General features: G+C 42.0%; 1 protein-coding gene across 1 annotated transcript in view; it reads right to left on the bottom strand.

Moving 5' to 3' along the window:
- Positions 1–1,300: 1,300 nt before the first annotated feature.
- The window catches only part of tnrc18 (trinucleotide repeat containing 18), a 68,826-nt gene continuing 45,106 nt past the window's right edge, over positions 1,301–25,020 (bottom strand). The window contains 14 exon segments of the mRNA XM_034144215.1: positions 1,301–4,047; positions 5,792–5,866; positions 7,896–8,132; positions 11,504–13,046; positions 13,048–13,297; positions 15,892–16,044; positions 17,660–17,776; positions 17,888–17,996; positions 18,304–18,379; positions 19,325–19,442; positions 19,985–20,126; positions 21,406–21,573; positions 22,362–22,415; positions 22,417–22,847. Of these exon segments, the coding sequence (XP_034000106.1) occupies positions 3,841–4,047; positions 5,792–5,866; positions 7,896–8,132; positions 11,504–13,046; positions 13,048–13,297; positions 15,892–16,044; positions 17,660–17,776; positions 17,888–17,996; positions 18,304–18,379; positions 19,325–19,442; positions 19,985–20,126; positions 21,406–21,573; positions 22,362–22,415; positions 22,417–22,847 (3,680 nt within the window). The 3' untranslated portion in view covers positions 1,301–3,840.

The raw sequence follows: 25,020 nt of genomic DNA, 5'->3' as shown, positions 1-25,020 counted from the left end.
TTAGCAAAGTTAACAAAATCCAACTAACAGCCCCCTCCTAAGCTCACTTACACTTAGTCAATGTGTACAATTCCAGTAGCTATGCTAAGCTAACACATCTGACATTAGCCTAATACGACTGGTGTCAATCTTCTCATCTGACTATTGGCAAGAAAGTAAATAAGCCCTTTTCCCAAAATGTTAAATCTTTAAGTAGTAACTTAAATTCAAAATGAATGCTGCTCGATTCCTGCTAATTAATGACATAAGAGAACAAAACCTGCCAAAAAAAGTGGGACGACTGGATAAAGTGCAGTATTTTAGCATCAAGAGAGACTCACATAACACCAAAGGTACAGTTCCATCTGTTTATTGATTAACTATAAAATATTGAGTTACTAAAACAATTTGAAAGAAACACTGATAAACGTGGTTGCTGTCTGTAAAAAAAAAAAAAAAAAACCTTACACATACAGTATAGGGTGACAGAATATATCATGATTCAGATTCATCTCTAAAATGTATTCATTTTTTGCATTTTTACAAGATTAGACATGTGTACAAAGTACATTCTGATAGCTTTTTACTCCACTCGACAGTGAAGGATCATTTACAAAACGTAGAGGATTTTTTTAATATTTATTTTCAAAATAATCTTTTTTGTAGTCTGTAACAGGACGATAACGATACTGAAGGAACAGCAGACGAAGAACCAGCCTCCAGTCCACCTCTCTCTCTCTCTCTCTCTCTGTCTCCCATTCTCTCTTATAGTCTCTCTCTCTCTCTCTCTCTCTCTCTCTCTCTCTCTCTCTAGCAGCTAGCTCCCTGCCTTTTAGCAGTATTGCTTGCGAGGCGTGGACGATTGTTCAAAGAGGGGAAGCAAAGGGGGGAAACTAATGACAAAAACATGCAAAAAGAAATATATATATACAAGAATTAAAAAAATAAATCACAGCAAAACAAACATTTTTAAAGAAAAATGTGATAAAAAGAACATTTTTACAAAGATAGTCTGAAAACAAATGAAAATGAAGGCGATAAGTGGGCAATAAGTGTTCATGTGTGTGTTGGACCCTGTTTGAAGGCCTAAGGCTGGGCTTTGGATGGAGATAGGGGGCGCAAATAGAGATTGGAAGGCAATAACACACACTTTTAAGGTGTGTAAGATTGTGTATCTTAACAAACACACACAGGAAAAAAAAAGTGCTTTTGCAGCTCGAGGGGTAAACAAACATTCATAACTTGTTCACTCTGCAAACACCGGCGCGACCTGTGTACCCATTACTGCTCAGATAAACCAGAGCAGATCCATTTTGTCCGACTGTCACTCAAGATGTTTTTGTCTGAAGAAATGTGTGTGTCAGCCTGAAGGAGAAGACGGGGGGATTTAGCAGATAGGATTTTTTGTCTGTCATCAATCGATCGAGTAATCTCAGAAAACACTACACTCTGTACCTTGGTAAATCACTTTCAATACTCGCAGCAAATTAACTTTTCCTTTACTGAAACGCTTCTATACTGGCAGACGTCTTTTTTCTTTTTAATCTGGGATATAAGCCACATTAACAACATTAACATCTTGGGACGTCACGCAAGCCTTCACAGAGTCAAACATGATATAGACTATGATAAAACAACCAAGAGATCTCAAAAGAGTAGAACATATTAAAACTATTGAATATCAACAAGACAATCTTCAATCTCTGCGGCGAAGCAGAGAGAGGGCAACGTGGCACGAGAAAATCAACATGATAATCACAGATATATACTACGCATACAGTATGCAATATACTGTATATAGATCTGATACAAACTCTATACACAATAGTGTAACAAAGTGGGTTAACAGCTCAGTAAACGGAGGGTTGTTTGGACTTTAAATCGCAAAGAAGAAAGGCATTTTGGGGGAAAACGCCAATCTGACCAATCAGCAGTCTTGCTTTGATGTTGGGGGCGGGACCTAAAGAGATTTGGCGAATCATCATAAGGCCTGGGAGAGAAAAAGGCCGCCCAAATGCTCACAACCCTGAGCACGACATTCAACAGTCTCACCCTAAAAAACGGTTAAACTAGGCACATAGAAAAATATTCATAAGCAGCTAAAAGAGGGGAGAACATGTTTGTTTATCTTTATGTGCGATCGGGGGGGGTTAGGTAAATACTTTAGGAAGACATACAAGACTCCCAGTCATTAAAAAGTGCACTCATTTCAAACGTGATTGCTCAGAGGGTCGAAAATGTGATCGAACAGGGTGAAGATAGACGCCCAGAAGCAGAAAGTAAAAAGATATTGCTAAGACAGGACATTTAGAGGTTGAAAACACTGCAGCCAAGTCGAGATGATGCCAAAGTGTGGAACTGTACAAATTGAATTATGTTCGTGATGGTATCACTGCTGGCAGCTTCATCAGAGATATGACCTTGATGCGGCTCGGACTGCAATGCTTACAACCTTGAAGAACAGCTACAAAATAAAAGGATAAATCCACCCGACACTCTCAGCTTGTTCGGTCACTTTATGATCAAGTGTTTTCTTTGCATCGTTGCCCATTTTTCCTAAGTTTCTTCAGAATTCCAGTTTTGGATATCCCCCGAAACTGCGGTCTTTTTTTGGGGGGGGAAATTACCCAGAAGTACCTAAGTGGCAGCCATGATAAGAGCTGTTTTAAAACTGTCTTCGCCCGATGAGTACCAGAAACCCTGATTTGTTCTGCGTTGGTGCGAAAATGCAGCTACTGCCTGTCACTGCTCTGGTTTTACAGCGTTGTTAAGATTGAAATATTGAAGGCGGTAGAGAAACGACTTTTGTCCTGATATTTCTTTTTACTTTTCGACCGCAGCCTGAATCTTGTAGCTCGGCTGTGGCTCAGTGGATAGAGTGCTGGACTTCGAATCAGGGGGTAACAAGTTCGAGTCCCACTGCAGTCAGCATGTCGTTGTGTCCCTGGGCAAGACACTTCACCCCAGATTGTTCCTGTGGGGATTGTCCACAGTACTGAATGTATGTAAGTCGCTTTGGATAAAAGCGTCTAACAAATGACATGTAATGTCTTTTTGTCAAAGTAATGTTTTAAAAGCAAAAATGAGCACTCAATAAAATCCAGGACATTCGAACAGCAGCTGGCTTCATTGTGTTCTCGGGTGGATTTATCCCTTTAAGACAAGGAACTCAAGGATGAAAATGGGAAGTGCTTTTAAACATATTCCTTCCTCTCTTTTGAATCCCGAGTCTCTGAGGGACAAACAGTCTGCCTGCGTTTAGTTAGGATTGTCACGGGGAGTTGAATCGGTTAAAATAAGTGTTTTATTATTTTAAAAATCTGTTAAAGCGCTCTCTGTTGGACAGCAAAGGATACCTCTGTCTCTTCCTGTGCGTCTGTTTCTCTGTCTGTCGCTCCTGCTGTTCTGTACATTAACATGACTGTAACGTGACTGTAACACCACCACGGCAACATCATAACAACCGTCTCTCTTCATCATTCACAGTTCATTAAAGCTTCTCCACTGTTTAGAAAAAAGTACTCTGACATAAATCTGTTACATGAAAATAAAACACGTATTTGTCCTCTATATAACGTGTGTGTGTGTGTGTGGAGTATTTACACGTGTGTTTACGGGGAGTATATTTACAGTAAAGAGACTGGTGTGTGTTCTCAACATTTCCCACGAACACAGCACCAGTAAATGTAAATGGAGAGTGTGTGTGCAAAAGAGACTGATTTCCTTGTAATACCGTCTATAGTGTCTCCTTTTCTGTAGTAGAAGGTGTGTTTAACAGTCTGTCGTGTTGTCATTAAAAGATCCATCATGATTCAGATCAGTGTTGGACTCATGATTTTGGTTTTGGGAGTTTGTGTGTGTTTAGCAGATGACTGGGACTCCGTCGGTGTTGAAGATCATGCCGGTGGTGGGCTCGTAGGTGCCGGCCAGGTAGTAGAGGTCCTCGCTGTCGGCGTACTTCCGGGTGAGGGTCATCTGCTCGTACTCCTCCACGCTCACCACCAGGCACTTGTGGCTCACCGTCTGCACGTCGTTCTCGTCGCTGTGGGACGACTGGTAGAGGGCGCGCTGTGGAGGGAACACAGGATTTTATTAGAAATAGCTACATCGATGAAAGTTTTAGGTCACAGGCTCCTCCAACAGTGCAACACAATAAAACAGATTAAATAGTGCAAGTAAATACTAATAAAAACAAATAAAATAGAATTGAAATAGTACAATAATATACTTTTCATATATTGTGGATCAAAAACATGCTACTTTTCTACCCAACTAGATAATTCACTGCAATGTCTAGTGTCTTTGGAGTCCAACAAACTTTGTGTTGTTCATTTAACTCCAATCAGATCATGGCAAGAGTAATGTATTAGAAAAAGGAATTGTATTAAATATATGCAAATAGTAATAGATTTGTTACAAATGTTACTTTAACTTCTTATGTTTAAATAACTACTTTACTTTTTTTTCTTGAACTATTTATTTTAATTTTTATCTTTTTTATTTGATCTTTTATTGGAGATGTTACTTTAACTTTTTATATTAAATATCTTTATTTCTTTTGATTTCAAATCTTTATTTCACTTTCTTATGTTTTTATAAATATTTCCTATTTTATTTATTTCAGTTTAAAATTGAGCTTTCCCCGGGACATATGCATATTCTTATTCAGAAATGTATTTGCTATTATAAATTAAAACAATAAAAAAAAAATGTTTTGTTGAACTATGAATATTATGAAATTATTTATATAATAATAATAATACATTTGTAAAGCACCTTATAATATATATAACATGATAATTAAAAAGTTTCGATAGTTGGCCCTAAAAAAACCCAATAACCTACTTTATTCTTCTTAATCTATTAAAGTTTAAAGTATAAAACAGTGAATAAATAAAGCTTTCCGTTAACACACCCATTGCCTATTAAGCTACTATCACTGTTCACTGATGTATTCAGTTATATATTCACTTCTTTGACAACATTTAACTACATTAAAGGGGACCTATCATGCAAAATGCACTTTTTGATGTCTTTTATACATAAACATGTGTCCCCGGTGTGTCGGGGAACTCACGCAGCGTCAGAAAATAAAACCCTCTCTCTTTTCCTCCGTACCCAAATCTCTAAAAACGGGGGTACAACGGAGCTGATCCAGATTTGCGTCCGATATGACGTAATATCTGAAATGTGGACCCACGGCCCTATCAGAAAGTTGCTATCAGAAACAATGCCCGACTGTTTTGGACGTAATATGGTCGGTGTTTACATTAGCATCGCTAACACTCAGAGCTAACCTGTACTGGAGAGCATGTGTGTGAAGAAGCAGGAAATAAAAAGGAACTCACCTTGTGGTATAACCGGCAAGAGAGAAAGCCTTTGAGCTCCATACTGTTTCAGAAATAATCCTTGATAATCCATGATATGGCGTTTCATCACGGCAGCATTTAGTTTAGACAGTAGCTGCCGGGTCCCGCATGAGCTCAGCCCCCTTTTTTTTATTTTTTAAAAAAGCTTTATACCCCAAATCATCACTTTTGAAACAGGAAGTGAAATAGAGGGATATGAGGCATGGCTAGAATGGGTGATCTGTTTGGTATTTGGAGCAAAACACTTCATAGACATGTTTTTTATATTTTTGTATCTGAGACTTATGCTATTGCCTAAAAATAGCATGATAGGTGACTTTTAAGTCCGTTTTGGGCCTCCATATTTTCTAAGTATAGCTTCTCTCAGCTTTATGGTTATAATAAAATCTAACGGGGCTTTGAAGCCAGAAGATCAGAGGTATATAAAACGCTTTCTCTCTCACCTCCATGAAGTCTTTCCTCTTGATGGAGGAGTGCAGAGCTGAAGGTAACGACAGACCGCACATCTGATCCCAGTTCTGCAGAGGACAGAGTGTTAATCTTTTAAATGTGTGTTCAGTCTTTTACTAAACAGATATGAAAGAATCGTGCATACAATCCTAAAAAAAGTCTAATGGTTTTTTAATGACATAGCACAATGATAGATGCTTTGAGGAAATAAGAGAGGAGGAAGACTCTATTAGTTATGAGATTGGATTAAAATAAATCCCTTTCATTAATTACATTCCCTGACATTAAAAAGGGTTTGAAACCTCCGCAAGATTAAAACAATTAACAAACAAAAATATATTTGACTGAATAACCAATAAGAATTGTCTAAACCCCAGGAAGTGTGCCATCAAATGTTCATAGTGGCCAAATGGTGGTACTACAGCTTGACACGTGTCAGGCCAAAAATACTTTTTCCCAATAGGCACGTTCACACCGCAGTACTTTTCCCACTTTAGTTCCGATATAGTTCCGAAATGTTGCGTTCACACCAAAAAAAATCCGGAACAAAAATTAGTTCATGAGAACCTTTTTACCCCCTTTTCCGTCCCTGCTAGAGAGCAGGGACTTTCGTGGGAGAAAAAGGTTCCTATTTCTATTGGCTGGGCGGATTGCAAACCACGCCCCGTAAAACTCCCAAAAAGTTTTGTGAAGCCGCCATTTTATTATCCTCGCATTAGCATTATTAGCATTAGCCCAGCGCACAAACGGAGAGAGACTAACTTATGGCAACACAAAAGAAAACATGGGAGTGGTGGAGTGATGAGGAGGTGTCGGCGTTCTGGCGATTTACTCAGAAGGCTTCAGTAGAAGCTGCTGGGAGTCCCAGCAGCTTCCACTGAAGCCAGTCCCCAACTCCGGGGACTTCGGGTGGCAGTATACGCCGTGAAGTGGTTTGCGGCCTGCCAGTAAACCCAAAGCAGAAGAAGAAGAAGTGACGTCAGCGGCTTCATTTGACTAATCCTCCCTCAGGAACTTATTCCGGTGTGAACGCGATCTGTACTTAGTTCCATGGGGGTACTAAGTGCTGGGAAGTACGGCAAAGTACTTGGTGTGAAAGCAGCTAATGACTTACATTAGGAAAGGGATGTTGTATTTAACACAATCAAAAATGATTGAAAAACCCTTATTTAACTCATAAGGGACGAAAAGTTGTAACATTTCAAAAAGCTGAAACCTCCATTCCTCTCACCTGGCTAGACAGGAAGTGGTGGAGCTGATTGGAGGCGGGGCTTAAGGAAAAAGCAAATGAGCATGCTCTGTGGGACCAATCGTCCAAACATCTCTGACAAATGTGGGTATTTCTGCCCTCGAGTAACAGGTTCTTTTGGCCTCATGCACCACAGAGCAACTTTTATAGGAATAAACAGGATCCCGCCTCAAAGTCTTTATATTAAAGCAGCACTACGTCGGCACCAAGCAAAAAAAAAAGTTTAATCATGCCTAAAAGCAGCTGTGTCGCGAATTGCACGTAAAACAACGAAATGATCCAAAGTTCAGGTTTTCTATACTTTAACTTAGAGAAAAGGACAATGAAGGAAAGATCTGTGGCATCGGGACATCCAGAGAGAGGATGTACAGGTAGTGACCGGATAATTTCATGGAGTTTTTTGACGCCTACTGTTAGAAAAATCTCACTCGTCACCGGCTTGAGCTTCAATAATCAGGTTACATGTATTTATTATCCTCTCAAGAATGGAAGTAGTCATCACATACAGAGCATTTGGGACAACTAGTGTCCTTCACATGCTGATATACAAGAGAGGGAGTTACACAGTCACAAGATGGAGGAATACCGGTTCAAAGCAGTATACAATGTTTAGTTTAGATTAGCTAAGACCTGTGTAAGCAATAAACATGACAGTCATATGTCTATCTCCCTAGGGGCTGTCATCATGTTTAATCGTTGAACATAGCTATCGTATGTTCAACACGGTGTCTCATGAGCTTCTTCTAGGTAATCATACATCCTGTCACGTACACAGTCACGTAGGGCCTTTGTTATCATGTGTGACTCTGATATTGGAAGAGTACATTCAGTATTTTCCCAACACCTACCTTCTTGTCGATGAGTTTCTTGCCGGGGTTAGTCTCCTCGGGGTGGTAGAACCAGTTGACCCGGACCACCATGTTGCTGCCCCACGACTCCCACATGCTCTGGATGCGTCCGATGAACGGTAAGTTGGGTCGTCCGGCGGACAGGAAGACGGCGCAGTCTCCGATGCGGATCATCTCCCGGCCGCGCACGATGGCCTTATAGAAGAGCTTCTTCGCCTTGCCTTTCATACCCCGTCTCTGTGGGGGGGAGAGGGGGAGAGAGACGGGTCAGGGAGAGAAAACGAGGGGGGGGATTTGGTACATTAGGGGCCTGTGTCTACATAGCGCCTTTTACTGGCAGGGTTGAAACGCTCACAGCTGTTTATTATTGTTTCTATGACATATGGTATCTTGACAGTGTATTACATACTTGCTTCTCCCCCATGGATTTTTTTGTCTGTTTTTGTTTGTTTGACATCATTTCTTTCAGCATTACAACCAACAGGAAGATACTTGCTCTCACACTTTGTCTGAATAAGCTTAACATTTTTAGTTTTTGGTCTTTACAATTACACATTTTCTTCATTTATTAAATGTAACTTTTTGTTTTGTTTTTCACCTGGACCCTACTTTCGCATTTTTTGTGTCTAAGTACAGTTTTTTAAAGGGCTGCAGTATTGAGGAATGAGCAATGTGACTCATAATAAGAAAAGGACCCTGATGTTATTTATATGCATGATGGATATAAGCAAGAAGTCTCGTTCGGAAATCTCACGTTGCTTCCACATTGTGGAAATATTCAGTCATGACATTTTTAAATCTTTTAGACACTAATTATATAACTTCTGTACTCCCAGACAACAAACTTTGACCACAGTGATACTCCTCTCTCCAAACTGACAAAGAACCTTATTTTTATAAAATAACATCATTGTTTGAAACAGAAAATCCTCTCAGCCATAAGGAATGCAGTCAGGTATTAATGAATTAATGAATGAGTAATGAAAAGGACATATTTGCACCGTGTACATGTGAAGTATTTGAAACAAATGTATTTATGTTGCTTATAAAGTGATGAAGTCGGACAAATAGATCGAATATTAATTATAAAAATCTGTTTTGCCATCAAGCTCTCTCTGATTGGATGTGTGTTGCCATGGACACACATGGCACCAGGACCAATGGAACGTTTGGGTTTGACCTGGAGTTCTAGAACTTTGGTTCTCATGACAACCGAGCACTGAACGTAAACAGGAAGGCTCTTCTGAGGACTTCAATCACTCTACAGCCAGCAGTCAGCCATAGACGCATTCAGTCAGAAACCAGTCAGTCTAACAAAGACAACACACAGCTTCGACAGACAACTACACTCTTCTACACTCGCACAAGTCTACACACTGTGCCACGGACAGACGAGGCTTCCAGCCCAACAGGGGGAAACCTGTGGATCGCGTTGAACTCGCCTGCAAGCAGATCCACTGCAGCAACGGGCAGATATCCGGCCTGACTGAGTTATACGCTGAGTATCACAGAGAGAGGAATAACTTTTGCCACAGGGTGCGAGCAGAGAAAGACAAACGTCTCAAGGAACTCCTGGATTACAGGGACACAGGATTTTCCGAAGAGCATATAAAGCAGTTTAACACCATCATGGAGCGTGAGGAAGACATCTCATATCTGAGGGAAAGTCTGTGCCAACAAAGCCAGCAGCAGACATCCGACAGCCAGAAACATGGTGGTCTCCTGCAGGCCGAAACAGAGACCGCAAGAATGCTGATGAGGAAAGTTGAAGATCTCCTTCAGTTCATTACAATCTTGGAGGATAAATGCAGCGCTGAGAAGGAGAAGATGGAGGCGGAGAGCCAACTCATGCAGCAGGTGGACGAGATGATTACAAGGTTTGAGGCAGAGAAAGAGATCTCAGACCAGATCAACAAGGAGACATCCGACAGCCTGGACAAGGAGAAGCTCCTGCGACTGGAGACAGAGAACACCAACGCTGAGCTCCGTCAGAGCGTTACAGCCTGGCAGCTCGACTGCAGCTCTCTGCAGGAGCAGGTCCTCAAAGAAGTGGCTCTGAAACAGAGCAGGGAGGCTGAAGTCCAACAGCTGGAGACCAGATTGAAGGGGCAGGAAGAAATATTCTTCAAACACCTGGCCGAAAACCACCAGAGATGGATCAGGAGGAGAAACAACTGGGAGAACAGCAAAAGTGATCTTTTTTGAATGCAGGCAGCATTAAAAATAATGCTAAATTAAATTAAAATAAATACATTTAATGAAATTACAAAAAGAAAAACGTCCATGTCAGTCTCTCTGAGTGAACATGTACTGTATACGGTAATTATGGTATGGTATTTTGGAGACTAAACTAGTAGATGTACCGGTATCTGTTTAGTTTATTATGTGAACAACACTGAATCTAATGAATAAAACATCTAATAAGAGATGTATGTAAAGATAGATGCAGGTTTTTTTATATTTGTCTCACTAAACAGGTTCATTTCATACAAGCTCTTAAAATATTCAAGTTATAAAAGTACATTTTCAAATGATGCAGTGATGTATTTCTAATACACTCAGTATTTAAAATTGGCATATTTGAACAAATATTTTAAATAGTTTATTATAGATAAAACTGAATATTATAATATATTATAACTATATAATAATTTGAAAAGAGTCATGGCTCGTAATGAGTACGTTTGATACTTTAAAGGTCCCCTATTATACTGTTTTCCATCAATATATTATAGGTCTCAGATATATACAGAGCCTGTCTCTGATTGGCTGAAACACCAAACAGATCATTGCAGCATCCCATAATCCCCTCTGTTTCAGCCCTGTTTCAAAAGTGCTGATTCTCTGTCTGTTACTTTAGATGAAAATAAGGAGCCCCTCCCCACGCCCCTCTGAGAGATATTTGGTTCAAAAGAACACAATGGTGCTCTAGGAGGAGATTCAGGTGATAAGGTGGGGGGGGGGGGTTACCTTGGTTGCTGATTGGCTAATGGTCACACAAGACAAAACATCGTTATGAAATCACAAAGTGGCCAAAATCTGATCAGCTCATTTTCAGACAGGCTTTTATATAAATGGATCAGGACAAAAAGAGAGAGAATCTTTTTTCCTGAAACTTTCAGAGTGTCTTTACACAGAGGGGACACATGTTGATGTAGAAAAGACATGAACAAGTGGATTTTGCATAATAGGTCCCCTTTAAGTACATTAAACTAACTAAGTTTTTCTCTTTTATGCTACTTAATACTTCTACGTCCGGTGCCTTGCTCAAGGGCACCACGGCAGGGCCCAGGAGGTGAACTGGGACCTCTCCAAGTAGCAGTCCACACTCCATATTTAGGTCTGTTCGGGGACTTGAACCCCAGACTGACTGTGCCACTGTCGGACTGACTGTGCCACTGTCGGACTGACTGTGCCACTGTCGGACTGACTGTGCCACTGTCGGACTGACTGTGCCACTGCCGGACTTCTTCCACATCTGGAATGTTCCATCTAGTCTTGTTTTTCCTCAATCTCAATCTTTATTTATTTATATAGCATATTTAAAACAACCTCAGTTGACCGAAGTGCTTTACAGGCAATAAATAAAATATCAAATAATTCCTCACCTGAGTGGGTTTTCCGAACCACTTCCAGAGTTGTCGGGCTGGAAGGAACGCAGATATTTTGGGTCTGTTCTCCACGCTGGGGAGCCGCTGACGTTTGGCCAGCTCCTTGGTGGTGGGCATGTGGACCCCCTCCCTCCTCTTCGGCCTGCCCACCTTCCCCTCCCCTCCGCTGGGCTTCGGTTTGGGAGGACGACCCCTCTGCCCGGAGCCTTTCCCGGTCGCTGGTTTCACAGGTTTGACGGGAGCAGGAGGCGTCGGAGAGGACGAAGGAGAGGGAGATTCTGAGGGAGGAGACATCTCTTCTTCTTCCTCCTCTTTCACCACCTCCTTCTTCACCACCTCCTTCTTCACCACCTCCTTCTTCACCACCTCCTTCTTCACCACCTCCTTCTTCACTTCCTCCTTCTTCACTTCCTCCTCTTCCTCTTTCGGTTCTTCTTTCGCTTTCTCCTGTACTGGAGGAGGTGTGATTGGCACTGGAGGAGGGGTGGAGGTCCTCTCTTCATCCGAGCTGCAGGAGGAGTCATCGGTGGACGAAGAGGACGAGGACGAGGACCCTGACGAAGAAGACGAGGAGGAACCGGAGCAAGACGAAGAGGAGGACGAGCAACTAGAGGTGCATTTCTTCTTCTTCTTCTTCTTCTTCACCTTGTCACGTTCCTCCTCCGACTCTGAGCTGCTGCTGCTGTGAGATTCCTCCTTCTTCACCTTCCTCTCTACCTCCTTTTTGCCTTTCTCTTCCCTCGTCTCCTGTCCTCTTCCACGGTTCTCCGCCTTCTCCTTTGTTAGAATCGGCGGTTTGCAGTGAGCGTCTTTCTCTGGAAGAACACACTCTCTATCAACTCTCGGTTTCACCTTCACCAGCTTCTGATTGGTCGAGGCGATGGGCGTGTGATCTGCTCTGACGTTCCGACCCTCCAGTAGCATCAGAGCTTTAGTCTTCTTGGTTTTTGGAGAGGTGACGCCTTCGTGGTCCAGCTTCACGAGAGGCTCTGCCGGTAAAGACTTGCGCCTCATCAGAGAGTCCCCTTGTCCGGAGCTGGATTTGGGCCGCGAGACGGCGCCGGGTCTGGAGGAAAGACGGTCGGACGCCATCTTCAGTTTGGGTCTGGGGGCGGAGGATGACGATAAAGAAGGTCTGGAAGTCAGAGGTTTGCTGGATGACATTCTGGAGATGGAGCCGGGTATGAGTCCAGAGCCGGGTATGAGTCCAGAGCCGGGTATGAGTCCGGAGCCGGGTACGAGTCCGGAGCCGGGTATGAGTCCGGAGCTGTGGCTCGATCTGTGATGCTCCGAGGAGGGTTTGGTTTTGGGCGAGGATACTGAAGAGGGCCTGGATGAAGACTTGGGGGATGTAATATTGGGTCTAATTAAGGGTCGGTTTGAGGTGGGACTGACGCCGTTTTCTCGATCTCTGCGCTGGTTTGTGTACGAGCTGAGGTTGGGTTCGCTGTACAGATCCACCGTCAGGACCTTTCCGTAGGTGGAGGGGTAGAGGGACGGAGGCAGAGAGCGGGATTGTTTAACCGCAGAAGTTGGGGGGGGCTTTCCTGGAAATCGGTAGTGGAAGAATAGGGCTACTTAGTGGGGACGTAGTGGAGATTTTGCGGCCCGGTTTCTGATGGGGTCCTATCGTGGGGCGGGATGCGGGACGAGGTTTCTCCGGAGAGTTCTTCTGCACAGAGGAAGGTCTGTCCTGGGGAGGCTTGGGTGGAGGCGGGGGTCTCTCTGCGGGCGCGCTGGAGGAAGACGGAGGATCAGCTTTCTCCCGGACGTCTGGGTTCACGGAGGTCTCTGAGAGGAAAAACAACACAAAGGTTAGACTTTACTGGAAACCATGATGTTTTCTTTCTGTGGTGACGGGATTTTTGTGGTTGTACGTGGAGAAAAGAAAAAGGAAATGATTCTGAAAACTTTAAGAACTGCTTACCTAGAGGAAAGAAAGGTAGAACAAAAACACAGAGCTGATAATAGATGGAGAACATGGATTTAATACGGCAAAATCTAACTAAAATAAAACTTTTATGCTCTTTCTCATTTTTGAATAACGGCCAAAACAATTAGCACGTTTTCCCTGCAATCATTTTCAGTTCTGCTTACTGTATGTCTGTACGTTATTGCCTATGTATGTATAAGTATACAGGTACGTGTGTATGTGTATAAGTGAACATTGGTACAAGTGGGTATATATGTGTGTATGAATGTACATTTAAAAGATCATCCCTCTTCATTTTTGACCCTTGATGAAGTATGAATTGTATAAATTGAAGCAAGGGGTGGCTCTGGGACTTTTGTGGTGATGTGCTGAGAAAAGTAGACAAATGAAGGAAACGATTCTAAAAATGAAAGCATTGCATTGAAGAACTGCTTAGCCAGTAGAAACAAGACGAGCGTCAGCGAATTAGACACAACACATCATTTGTTAGAGAAACAGACTCTGGACAACAACGGAGGTCTTCATTAAAGTGACAACAGAGATGACAGTCACAGTCAAGTACGAGATGTTTGATGAAAGATCTTTCTGAGTGTGGAGCTATTTCTGTTTGGGTCTGATGTCTTAAAAAGATTAATCAAAAGGCGACGGAAAAGCATGTTTGATTTGACTTCTTTAATGGTCTTTATGATAAATAGTTTGAATAAGGACATCAACAATCTGCATGTTACTATCAGTATTCCTAAACATGGAGAAGAAGTAGGGCACACATTGTCGCACACATTCTCTCTTTAATACGAGGTGTTGACACATTTGGCCAGAGATGTCCTTTACTGGTCCCATTAGGCGCTTTCACACCGGAGTACTTTTCCCGTTTAGTTCCGATAGTTCCTGGGATTTTGCGTTCACACCAAAAAGACTTAGTTCATGAGAACTTTTACCCCCTTTTTAGTCCCTGCTAGAGAGGTGGGACTTTCCTGGGGAGAAAAAAGTCAAACCACGCCCCCGTAAAACTCAGAAAAGTTTTTTGAAGCCGCCATTGTATTTGTGGCATTAGCATTATTAGCATTAGCATTAGCCCCGCGCACCAACGCAGAGAGACTAACTTATGGCAACACAAAAGAAAACATGGGAGCGGTGGAGATGAGGAGGTGTCGGCGTTCTGGCGATTTACTCTGAAGGCTTCAGTAGAAGCTGCTGGGAGTCCCAGCAGCTTCTACTGAAGCCAGTCCCCAACTCCGGGGACTTCCGGCCGGGGACTTCGGTAGGCAGTATACGCCGTGAAGTGGTTTGCGGCCTGCCAGTAAACCCAAAGCAGAAGAAGAAGAAGTGACGTCAGCGGCTTCATTTGTCTAATCTTCCCTCAGGGAACTTATTCCGGTGTGAACGCGATCGGCTCCTTAGTTCCATGGGGGCACTAAGTGCTGGGAACTAAGTACGGCAAAGTACTTGGTGTGAAAGCGGCTATTGAATTCCTCAAAGAAAAAAAAGGGCAGCAAATCTCAACTAACTCTTATTTTTATTATTTTTATTGTATTATTATTTTCTTTGTATTTAAAGGTAGGGTAGGTAAGAATGGAGAAACCAGCTCGAGTGCGCTAGAATTTGAAAGTACGCAGCCGAAAAAAGTCTGCCCCTTCCTTCAGACTTCCTTACAGAGCCCCTCCTCCAACACACACGAACGCGCACATGACCAATGAGGGCACGAGATAAGTTTGTGCACAGATGGAAGGCTGACAGGCAGGTAGGCCATCCAGTTATTTTAGCCGGGCCGGCTCAGATGATTGGTCGTGCTTTTTACAGTACTACGGCTTCCACAGATGACATTTTTTTATGGATTTATTGTCAAAGCATTTAATGTATTCATTGCTATCGGGATGTTAAGAGCATTCCATGGAATATAACAAAAAGTGTTTCTGAAATAAATTACATACCCCACCTTTAATAATTTTTATATTCTTATTTTTTTTTAATTCTTATTCTTATTTAATTCACACATTTTATTCAGATTTCTAAGAGACTTTTTAGCAATCCCAAAGTCATGTGTTACTTGGTATTTATTACCAGGGAAGGGTAGCATGGTATTATCTTTATTTTTTGTTTGTGAAGCACTTTGCGTTACCTTTTGTGGAATAAAGTCGAACGTGATGGCAGTTGCTAAGCAACCCCTCTTTTATTTCTACCTCTCTTAGGAAACATTACCTTTTTTCTTTTTGATTATTCTAACAGATCTCAATCACTTCTGAGAGACTCGTTGTCCCTTCAGGTGATTTCACTGATGCATCAGAGTCGAGTGAAATTAGACTCAGAGGATATCATCTATTAGCAGGATGAGCAGCGGGTCGTGGGCTGGTAATAACAATTAGTGAGTTGAATAATGATGATACTAAAAGTCAAGCGTTAAGCCCAAATGAAACAAGAGAAGCTGCAGGAGAGGACGAAGCGGTTTGCTCACCTGGTTTGGGTTTGGGTTTGCGACCAGGTTTCCCTTTGATTTTCGGAGCGCTATCTTCAGGTTTTGTTCCCGCCTCTTTGCTCTCTTTGCTGCATTTACGGACTCTCCTCCGGGAGCAGCTGGACACCAGCAGGGCAGGGGACGGCTCGGCACCTGGAGGAAAACAGAAGATTTAAACATTTTACATTAAAGAGGATATATTCTGCTCATTTTCAGGTTCATATTAGTATGTAGTGTCTCTACTGGGACATGTCTCCATGCTTTAATTTTTCAAAAAGCTCTTTATTTCTCTCATACTGCCTGCAGCACCTCTTTTCACCCTCTGTCTGAAACCAGAGCCCAGCCTGCTCTGATTGGTTAGCTGGCTCTGTTGTGATTTGTCAACCGCTTAGAGATGTCCCGCCCCTTAGCCTATCATGTACAATGTGTTGGAGCCATGGATGTATAATAAGAACTGGATACAGCGTGGGAGGCGAGGCCTCGTTCATTCCTATGAGAGTTGCTCATTGGCGCGTGAAGACAAAATGGCCCAACTTTTGAGAGAGCGAAACATCACGAAAGTATTCATATAATCCGTTCTTATTGTGCATCCATGGGTAAAGGTAAAACTCATGTAGTACTGAACACGTCACATGAACGTGCCGGGCGGCACGGTCCCGTGGGTTAGATGCACGTTCATAATGCTGAGGAAAATAACTCTCAGAATAACGTTATTAGCACATTTTACAACTTGAGGACCGAATGTTTTTAATAAGGGCTATACAAATGTTCATACTGGGTCGTTTATTTAGTTTAAAAAAAATTATCCAACGATTTACAGACGTCTCTTTCCCAATGTTAGTCAATGGGAAAAAGTGTTTCCGGGCCCAGCGACTGATACGGAAGTGTAGTACCGCCGTTTGGCCACAACAAATACTTTCCTCAGAGTCCGACGCACTTCCTGGGGGCTTGGTTGGAGCGCTAGCCAATATAAGCATGAGTGTTACATAGTGGAGTAACTATTGTTAAAAGTAAACAAAGAAGTCCAATCTAAGCTTTCGGAAGTTTGGGACTTTAGCCTTTGAAGACTATTTACATAACCTATATAAACACACTTCAGGAAAGGGTAAACCTCAAAAAGCATGATAGGGCCCCTTTAACATTTCTCAAGCTTTCCCCATGACTGCAGCTACTCAGGCTTCTTAACAAGAAAAGCAGCACCTGAATATAGACGTGTTCTTGTCTGTTACCTGCAAACCTCTCAATTCTGAATGATCAGATTGTGACTTCTCTGTGCACTCCTTCGTTAAATGTTGGAAGCACCTTGCTGGCAAAAAGGAAAATATTTACACCAGCTTCTGCCAAAGTCAACAGTAGCACCCACAGAGAAATAAGACTGAAAAATCACAAGGTGTTTTGAGTACTAGATAAATATATTTTTTGTCAGCAAGGTGCTTCATGTTGTGGACATCATTTCCTCACTGTAGTTGATGTGGACAACCATTAAGGCTGAACCATGCTTAAGTGGACAACACACACACTTAGGAAGAGTGTTTAGGTAGACTATTTATAGTATACACACACACAGCAGTTTAAAGAGTAGCTGTGTACCGGAATAGCTTTAAGATAGCGGCACTGTACTGAGAAAACACTTCACCTAAAGCCAATCAACACACGAATAGCAACCATGCAAACAGATAGACGTGATAGTGTGTATGTGTGTGTGTGTGTGTGTGTGTGTGTGTGTGTGTGTGTGTGTGTGTGTGTGTGTGTGTGTGTGTGCACTCACAGTGGATCTTGTAGTCAGGCGGCAGCAGTCTGATGTGTGAGAGCGGGATGCGTCCTGTGTCTCCGTCGTCAAACTCCACCGTGATGAGATCATCCTTCTCGTCGATATCTGAACTTCCTGTTAAGGGTGAAAATAAAAAGATTAGATTTTGTGTGTGTGTGTGTGTGTGTGCGTGTGTGTGTGTGCGTGTGCGTGTGTGTGTGTGTGTGTGTGATGCTGGCTCTGTACCATTGACCACGGAGCCGGGGTACAGGCAGCGGTACTGCTGGCTCCAGTAGGCGGCGATGCGTGTTCCCTCAGGAAGGTAACGGACAGACGGAGGCTTCACATCGATGATCTGCACACAAAAATCATATACATTATTCCACAGGTCAAGCCTTTACACATGCATGTAACCAGTGGTGGAAAGTTACTACGTAGACATATAATAAATGACCATAATTAAGTACATTTTTGAGTATTTCCATTTTAAGCTACTTTATATATTTCTACTTCACTTTCATTTGGAGGCAAAAATATTTTTTTCTAGTACTCAAGTAAAAGATCTGAGTTATTTTTCACCACTGCATGCAATCCTTTTATTTTCCAAGTGTTTCACATTTCAGTTTTCACCAGAAACAGAGATGTGATTTGTGTTGACTCACAGCCTCCTGCAGCAGTTGTTCGAGGCAGTAGATGTGTGGTCGGTTCCCTCGCTCCCCCTCCACCACCACGCTGTATCTGCAGGGAGGAAATGTGGGAAAATGGACGGGTTAAACGTTTGGGAATCAGTGGGAAAGTTCACGTTTGTCTCTGCAGTGTACATGTGTATTTTCCAGGGAAAGCACTCAACCGGTATCTGGATTCTGACTGCTTTGTGGGGGGTGGGGGATGTGTTGTTTATAACTAACAAACACTGCAGTACTTTGTTAATACCTGAATCCCCCCTGGAATATTAATCCCGTCTGAACCGGGTTTAGTGGGTTTGTTTTCTTTTAATGAGGCCACTCATTAGATTTTAATGTTTGTCATAAAATGTATATGCCGGTTTGTGCAGTTTTACAGGAATAGTTTGACATTGTTTGGGATAACATGCCTATGTTTTAATGCCCAGAGTTAGATGAGAATAGTAACACATACGACTGTATGGTTAATATGAAGCAACCCGCAGCTGGTTAGCCTAGCTTAGCACAACGACTGGAAAAAAGCTAGGTAATGGCCTAGCTTAAAATGTCTTGTTTTGACAGCGCAAAACATATTGACATAAAACAGAGAAAGGCAGTACAACTCCATATTTGAGAGGCTGAAAGCTTTCTTTCTGACATGAAAAATTACTTCAGTGAATAATTGCTTATCAAAAAATGTGATTAGTAGTCAGCTAATCGTTTCAGCTTTATTTTAGCATTCAATCAATCATCAAAGCTTTTTAACTGTGGTTTGCACCTGCAAACCACAGTTTACTTTTATTCTCTGGTGGCTTTCCAAGCGTGCGTGCAGCTAAATCAGGTACTACTAAAATCAAGGACACCAAACTTCAGCTGGAACCAAAATTGGAGCACACTGATTGATTTGCTGCTTTTAATAGTGCCACCAGATGTGTGTGTCCACTATTAAAGGCTGCACATCAATCCCTGTGCTCCACTGTGTCTTTTAGTTTTACCCTCTGAGGTTGAGATGTGTACTCACATGTCGGGGGAGTGTACAGTGTTCACGTGTCCCGCGTACAGGAGCTGGTCGTCCATCGGGATCAAAACTTTGAGTCCGTCCACCAGCGAGTCCTTATCCAACACACACTGCACCGGAGCTGAAACCAACAGAACCATGCGGTATATAAACATATTGTACAAGAAAACTGGATTCTGATTGGTCGATTTGGACATTTAGCGGTCTGTTATTTCTAAAAAATCTCAAAATCTGCTACGGCTGTTCTGACTAAGGGACTATGTGCAGTCATATCAATCTGCAGAAAGAAGTTGGGTCACTTTAACATCAGCAGTGGCCAAAAAAACACCACTAGTTTCTGTAAGTCTGTCAAATAACTGTGTTTATAATATTTATTTTCATATTTGAGAAGAGCACAAAACACTAGACAAAGGAAACGAGGACAAGTAAACAGAACAAGAGAAGGAAAGAGGATAAAACACAGAGAGCTGAACACGAGAGAAATCAGCAGATGAAGACAGACAGGAAGTAAATACTAACAGGAACACAGTATTCCCTCATTTTAAGTTACACTACTGTCTCCGTGCACAGCCGTTGTTCAGCCATTGCAGTAGAACTGACTATTGTTTGTTGGCTGAAGCTGTCAATATCTATTATTCCTTGTCTTCTTGTGTGTGTACTGACCCGGTGTGGAGACCCTCTCCGACACGCTGTTGCTTCGCGGTGTGACCAATTCGTCTTCGCTGAAGCTGCTGTCTTGGTTCGGCTCGAAGTCTTCGTCCGCCGCCATGCTCTCCATCAGCCGGCTCACCGCCCCTCTGGAAGGCTGCAGAGAAACACAAACAATTTAATTTCCCAGCTCTATAGACCCAATAAATCACCAATAAGTCAAATCTGTCTTAGAAAATATTACATTTTAAACTTTTCTTTTGGAAGGGGCTCCTGTATTCCATTTCCGCCTTTAATTAATGTGTGTTAAAGTGTATATATTCAAAATATGGTCAAAGGTATTGATGAAGTACTGGGTTTATTATATACAATGTCTATCTGGAAACATCTCGTACAAGTTTAGTGATATTTTGATATACGTTCCCCTTAGGAGAGATCTACATTTTCACCATTTTTACTTAGGACCCAAACAAAACAACTCATTTTGCAGTAAAATATTCTAATACAAGCTATATTTTTTAAACTAGACATCTTAGACTAATGATAAAACATGGATGTGCTTTGCTCCATTGAAAAACTGAAGCCTTTTTTTTTTATTTGTTCCTCTACTACTGCTATTTAAAGTTAATTTATTGCCGCTCTCCAAACCACCAGACACACCGCAAACTTTCCAAAGATAAAACGGCAACATATTACAACGCTTATGCTGTTTTATACACAATCGTCTTTATCTGATGTTCTGCCACCACAAAGAGCTCTGCACACACACTCCGGCTGCCTGTAGTGTTTCCAAAACAAGCTGCAGTGTGTGTCTGGTGGCAGATGGAGCGCAGAAATCACACTCTGAGAGAGGTTCACTTCTTCTCTCACCAACAGATCAGTGTTAATTGCAGCAGCAGATATCAACCTCCACACGTATTGTCACTCTGTGTGTGTGTGTGTGTGTGTGTGTGTGTGTGTGTGTGTGTGTGTGTGTGTGTGTGTGTGTGTGTGTGCCGACACATAGAAGGTAAAATGGATGTGTGCACATTTAGGGATCATCACTTAAATGTTCCAATTTTGTTCTTGCCAAGATAATTAGCCCTTGTGCCTCATTGGGGACATTTTTTTATTTTTCAATCAATTGGGCTGTTAATGCATTTGGCACGGGATGTTTCCTTTTTAATACAATTTTGAACTCAGCTTGTATAATAGGTCTAAACAAGTACAATGACGATGTTAATCCCCTGGCTATTAAAGCATACAGTCATGCATTCTATACAAGACTTTAGATCTGGATCCTTGTCTTCAAATGTGTTTTTATTATTATATGGATACAAAGCAAGAGAGTGTGTGTGTCGTTTTTTGTTGCAGTTATTGTTAGACGTAATAAAGCCTAACAGAAAGGCAAAAGGGTTAGGTTCACATCCTTGATGACACAGCAGCTTCTCACTGACCTCTCTGGGTTTGGGTCTGGCTTTGGATTGGCTCTTGCGTTGCGGGCTGAGGCTCAGAGGAGGAAGAGGAGGAGGAAGAGGAGGAGGAGGAGGAGGAGGAGGAGGAAGAGGGTCCGAGAGGCTGCAGAGGGGAGCCGGACTCACCGGAGACTCCTTCAGCTTCTTCTTCTGCTGAAAGCATGCATATGTATCACTGCACTGAGGATGCACTGGACAGATTCACATCTTCGCACACACACTCTCTCTCTCTCTCTCACACACACACACACACACACACACACACACACACACACACACACACACACACACACACACACACACACACACACACACACACACACACACACAACACACACACACACACACACCACACACACACACACACACACACACACACACACACACACACACACACACACACACACACACACACACACACACACACACACACACACACACCACACACACACACACACACACACACACACACACACACACACACACACACACACACAGCCTGCAGTTGTCCTTTCTTGTCAGCGACACGACACAGGCAGCAGGGGAGTGCTGCAGTGACTGAAGGACTGGGAAACCCTGCTGGCACGCTGGCACTCAGGCACACACACACACACACACACACACTTAAACACACACACTTAAACACTCTCACACACAGAGGTGTCAGAGGGGGAACCAGTGTTGAGGGAGGAGGAGAGGAGTGATACAGTAACAGAGAATACAAGTGACTGTGACCTTTAAGAAACAAAGATATCCATATTAAAAAAACTATTCAAATGATATATTATATGTCTTATAAAAGAAAAATGTATCGCCATAGCAGTTTAAAAAAAAAAAGAATGACTGTAAGGAGATAGTTTTGTGTTTTAAGCAAACTTCATGAATGGACAAACTAAATTAATAAATAAAAAGTGAAAATGTAAATATAATTGACGTACTTTGATCAGGTCTTTCCCCTCTCTGCTGGGCGGGGAGGGTTTGGGTCTGGGGGGGGGCGGGGGGCTTCGGTGTGAGAGGCGGGGCCGAGCTGGGGGAAGAGGAGGAGCAGCTCTGACTGGTGGAAGCTGACACCAACGCTGGCATCTGATTGGTTGTCGTGGTGGCGTCGTGGAGGAAGATCCTCTCGCTGCGGCGCCTCGTCCAACCCTCGTCTTCGCTGAAGCCCGCGAACCCCGAGGAGCCCGAGGGGTGGTCGAAGCTGAATTGCTGTGGCGACTGGAGCGTGGGGCGGGGCTTAGGCAGAGGCTTTCGTTTGATTGGCAGAAGAGAGTCGTCTCGCTTCGAGGGGCTACTCTGGTCGATGCGGCGCGTTACCGGGGGCAACAGGGGGAGCTCGGGGGCGGAGCGTTTCCCGTGAAGAAGAGACGGAAACTTCCTCAGACGAAGATCAGAGCCCGAGTCTGACCACTCACACTCTGAAGACCCTGGGGGGGGGGGAGAGGGTCACATGGTGTAAAAACTACAAACACACGAGGGTAATTAATTACATTTACTCAAGTTAAGTAATTACTACATTACATTTCATTTAACTGATTATTTGATTCAATGGGACTTACAATATGTTCAATCAACCATGAAAATACCAACTTAAGAGGGCTAGAGTCATGCAGGTATACTAGCTTCATGTGGACGATGAGATTGACCAAGGTGCAGTCGAAACAGGTGGCGATTACATTTTTGGCAAACTTTAATACTTGACTAAAGTATTTACATTTTATGCTATTTTATACTTCTACTTGCCTTTATTTTGGCGGAAAAATATTGTATGTTTTTCCAAATACACCCAGTGTTTAAACATAACTTTTGATAACGTTTGTTTCCTCTAGTGTGTTATATAGGTTTCAGTGCATGTAAATGGTTTGCAAAAGCTAAAATCCCTGTGTGATTATATGCATTAATTTACCCTTAAAACACTCTGTTTTAAATGAGATCTTAAATTGGCTGAGAACATGTCTTTTTTTGTAATAAATACAGAATACATGTTTTGTATTAAGATATAGTAATAATTTAAAGGGGACCTATCATGCAAAATGCACTTTTTGATGTCTTTTCTACATAAATATGTGTCCCCGGTGTGTCAGGGAACTCACGCAGCGTCAGAAAATAAAACCCTCTCTCTTTTCCTCCGTACCCAAATCTCTAAAAACGGGGGAACAACGGAGCTGATCCAGATTTGCGTCCGATATGACGTAATATCTGAAATGTGGACCCACGGCCCTATCAGAAACGTTGCTATCAGAAACAATGCCCGACTGTTTTGGACGTAATATGGTCAGTGTTTACATTAGCATCGCTAACACTCAGAGCTAACCTGTACTGGAGAGCATGTGTGTGAAGAAGCAGGAAATAAAAAGGAACTCACCTTGTGGTATAACCGGCAAGAGAGAAAGCCTTTGAGCTCCATACTGTTTCAGAAATAATCCTTGATAATCCATGATATGGCGTTTCATCACGGCAGTATTTAGTTTAGACAGTAGCTGCCGGGTCCCGCATGAGCTCAGCCCCCTCCTTTTTTATTTTATCAATTTTTTATTTTTTAAAGCACTTTTGAAACAGGAAGTGAAATAGAGGGATATGAGGCATGGCTAGAATGGGTGATCTGTTTGGTATTTTGAGCAAAACACTTCATAGACATGTTTTTTTATATATTTTTATATATCTGAGACCTATGCTATTGCCTAAAAATAGCATGATAGATGACCTTTAATATATTTGTATTGTGCATATTGAGTACATTTAGCTGATCATACTTTTGTATTTCTACTTAAATAACATTTTGATTTAGGTTTTTTACTTTTTAATTAAGTCTTTTAGGACCAATGTAATTTCACTTTTTCTAAATTAAAGGATTATTTCTGTCATCTCTGCGACATATAATACACTCACAGAAAATAAACTTGCAGGCAGTAATAAACCCAAGTTTCATATTCGCTGAAATCAATAACCCTGTAAATAGGACTATTGATCAATTTGAAACTCATACATAATTTAAAAGTGAATCATTACGTTCACCCTGCTGAGACAATTAGGCATAAATTAATATTTAACCAGGAATCAATAAAAGAATCCTGAACAAACGCTCGATGGACCTGCTCAACCGCAAATAAGAAAAACTCAATTACAGCACGTGAAGCTGTCGGGGGAGTGTGTGAAATGAGTAAAAGCAGAAGAGTGTGTGAGCAAAGAAAATACTTCTACGAATGTTGGTTAAATATAATAATGAAACTTGTGTTTTTCTTCAGTTTGCATTGTTTTTGCTTCTTTCCACAAGAAATATTATCAATATGATTTGGTTTATTTGCACAGATACACATGACCCATTTGTACATGTTGTGTTTTTCCCAGATTAAATATATCAGGCTTTTAATCTCAGGCCAACATTTTTGTCTGTTTTTCTATTTGTTAACCAGACTTTACGGCTTTTTCTCAATGTTATTTCTAATCATCATATCATCCTAGACTAGGGAGAGTATGCAAAGACAGACTTAAATATAAAAATGATCATTGTTTTTTCCACAAAAACCTTATTCATATTAGTTTAGTTAATTTGCACAGAAATACCCTTTATATTTACTTTATACAAAATAAAAAGTTGTA

This window comes from Trematomus bernacchii, unplaced genomic scaffold (genome assembly GCF_902827165.1).
Source record: "Trematomus bernacchii unplaced genomic scaffold, fTreBer1.1, whole genome shotgun sequence".
Classification (NCBI taxonomy): Eukaryota; Metazoa; Chordata; class Actinopteri; order Perciformes; family Nototheniidae; genus Trematomus; species Trematomus bernacchii.
This window is presented reverse-complemented; position numbering and strand designations above follow the sequence as displayed.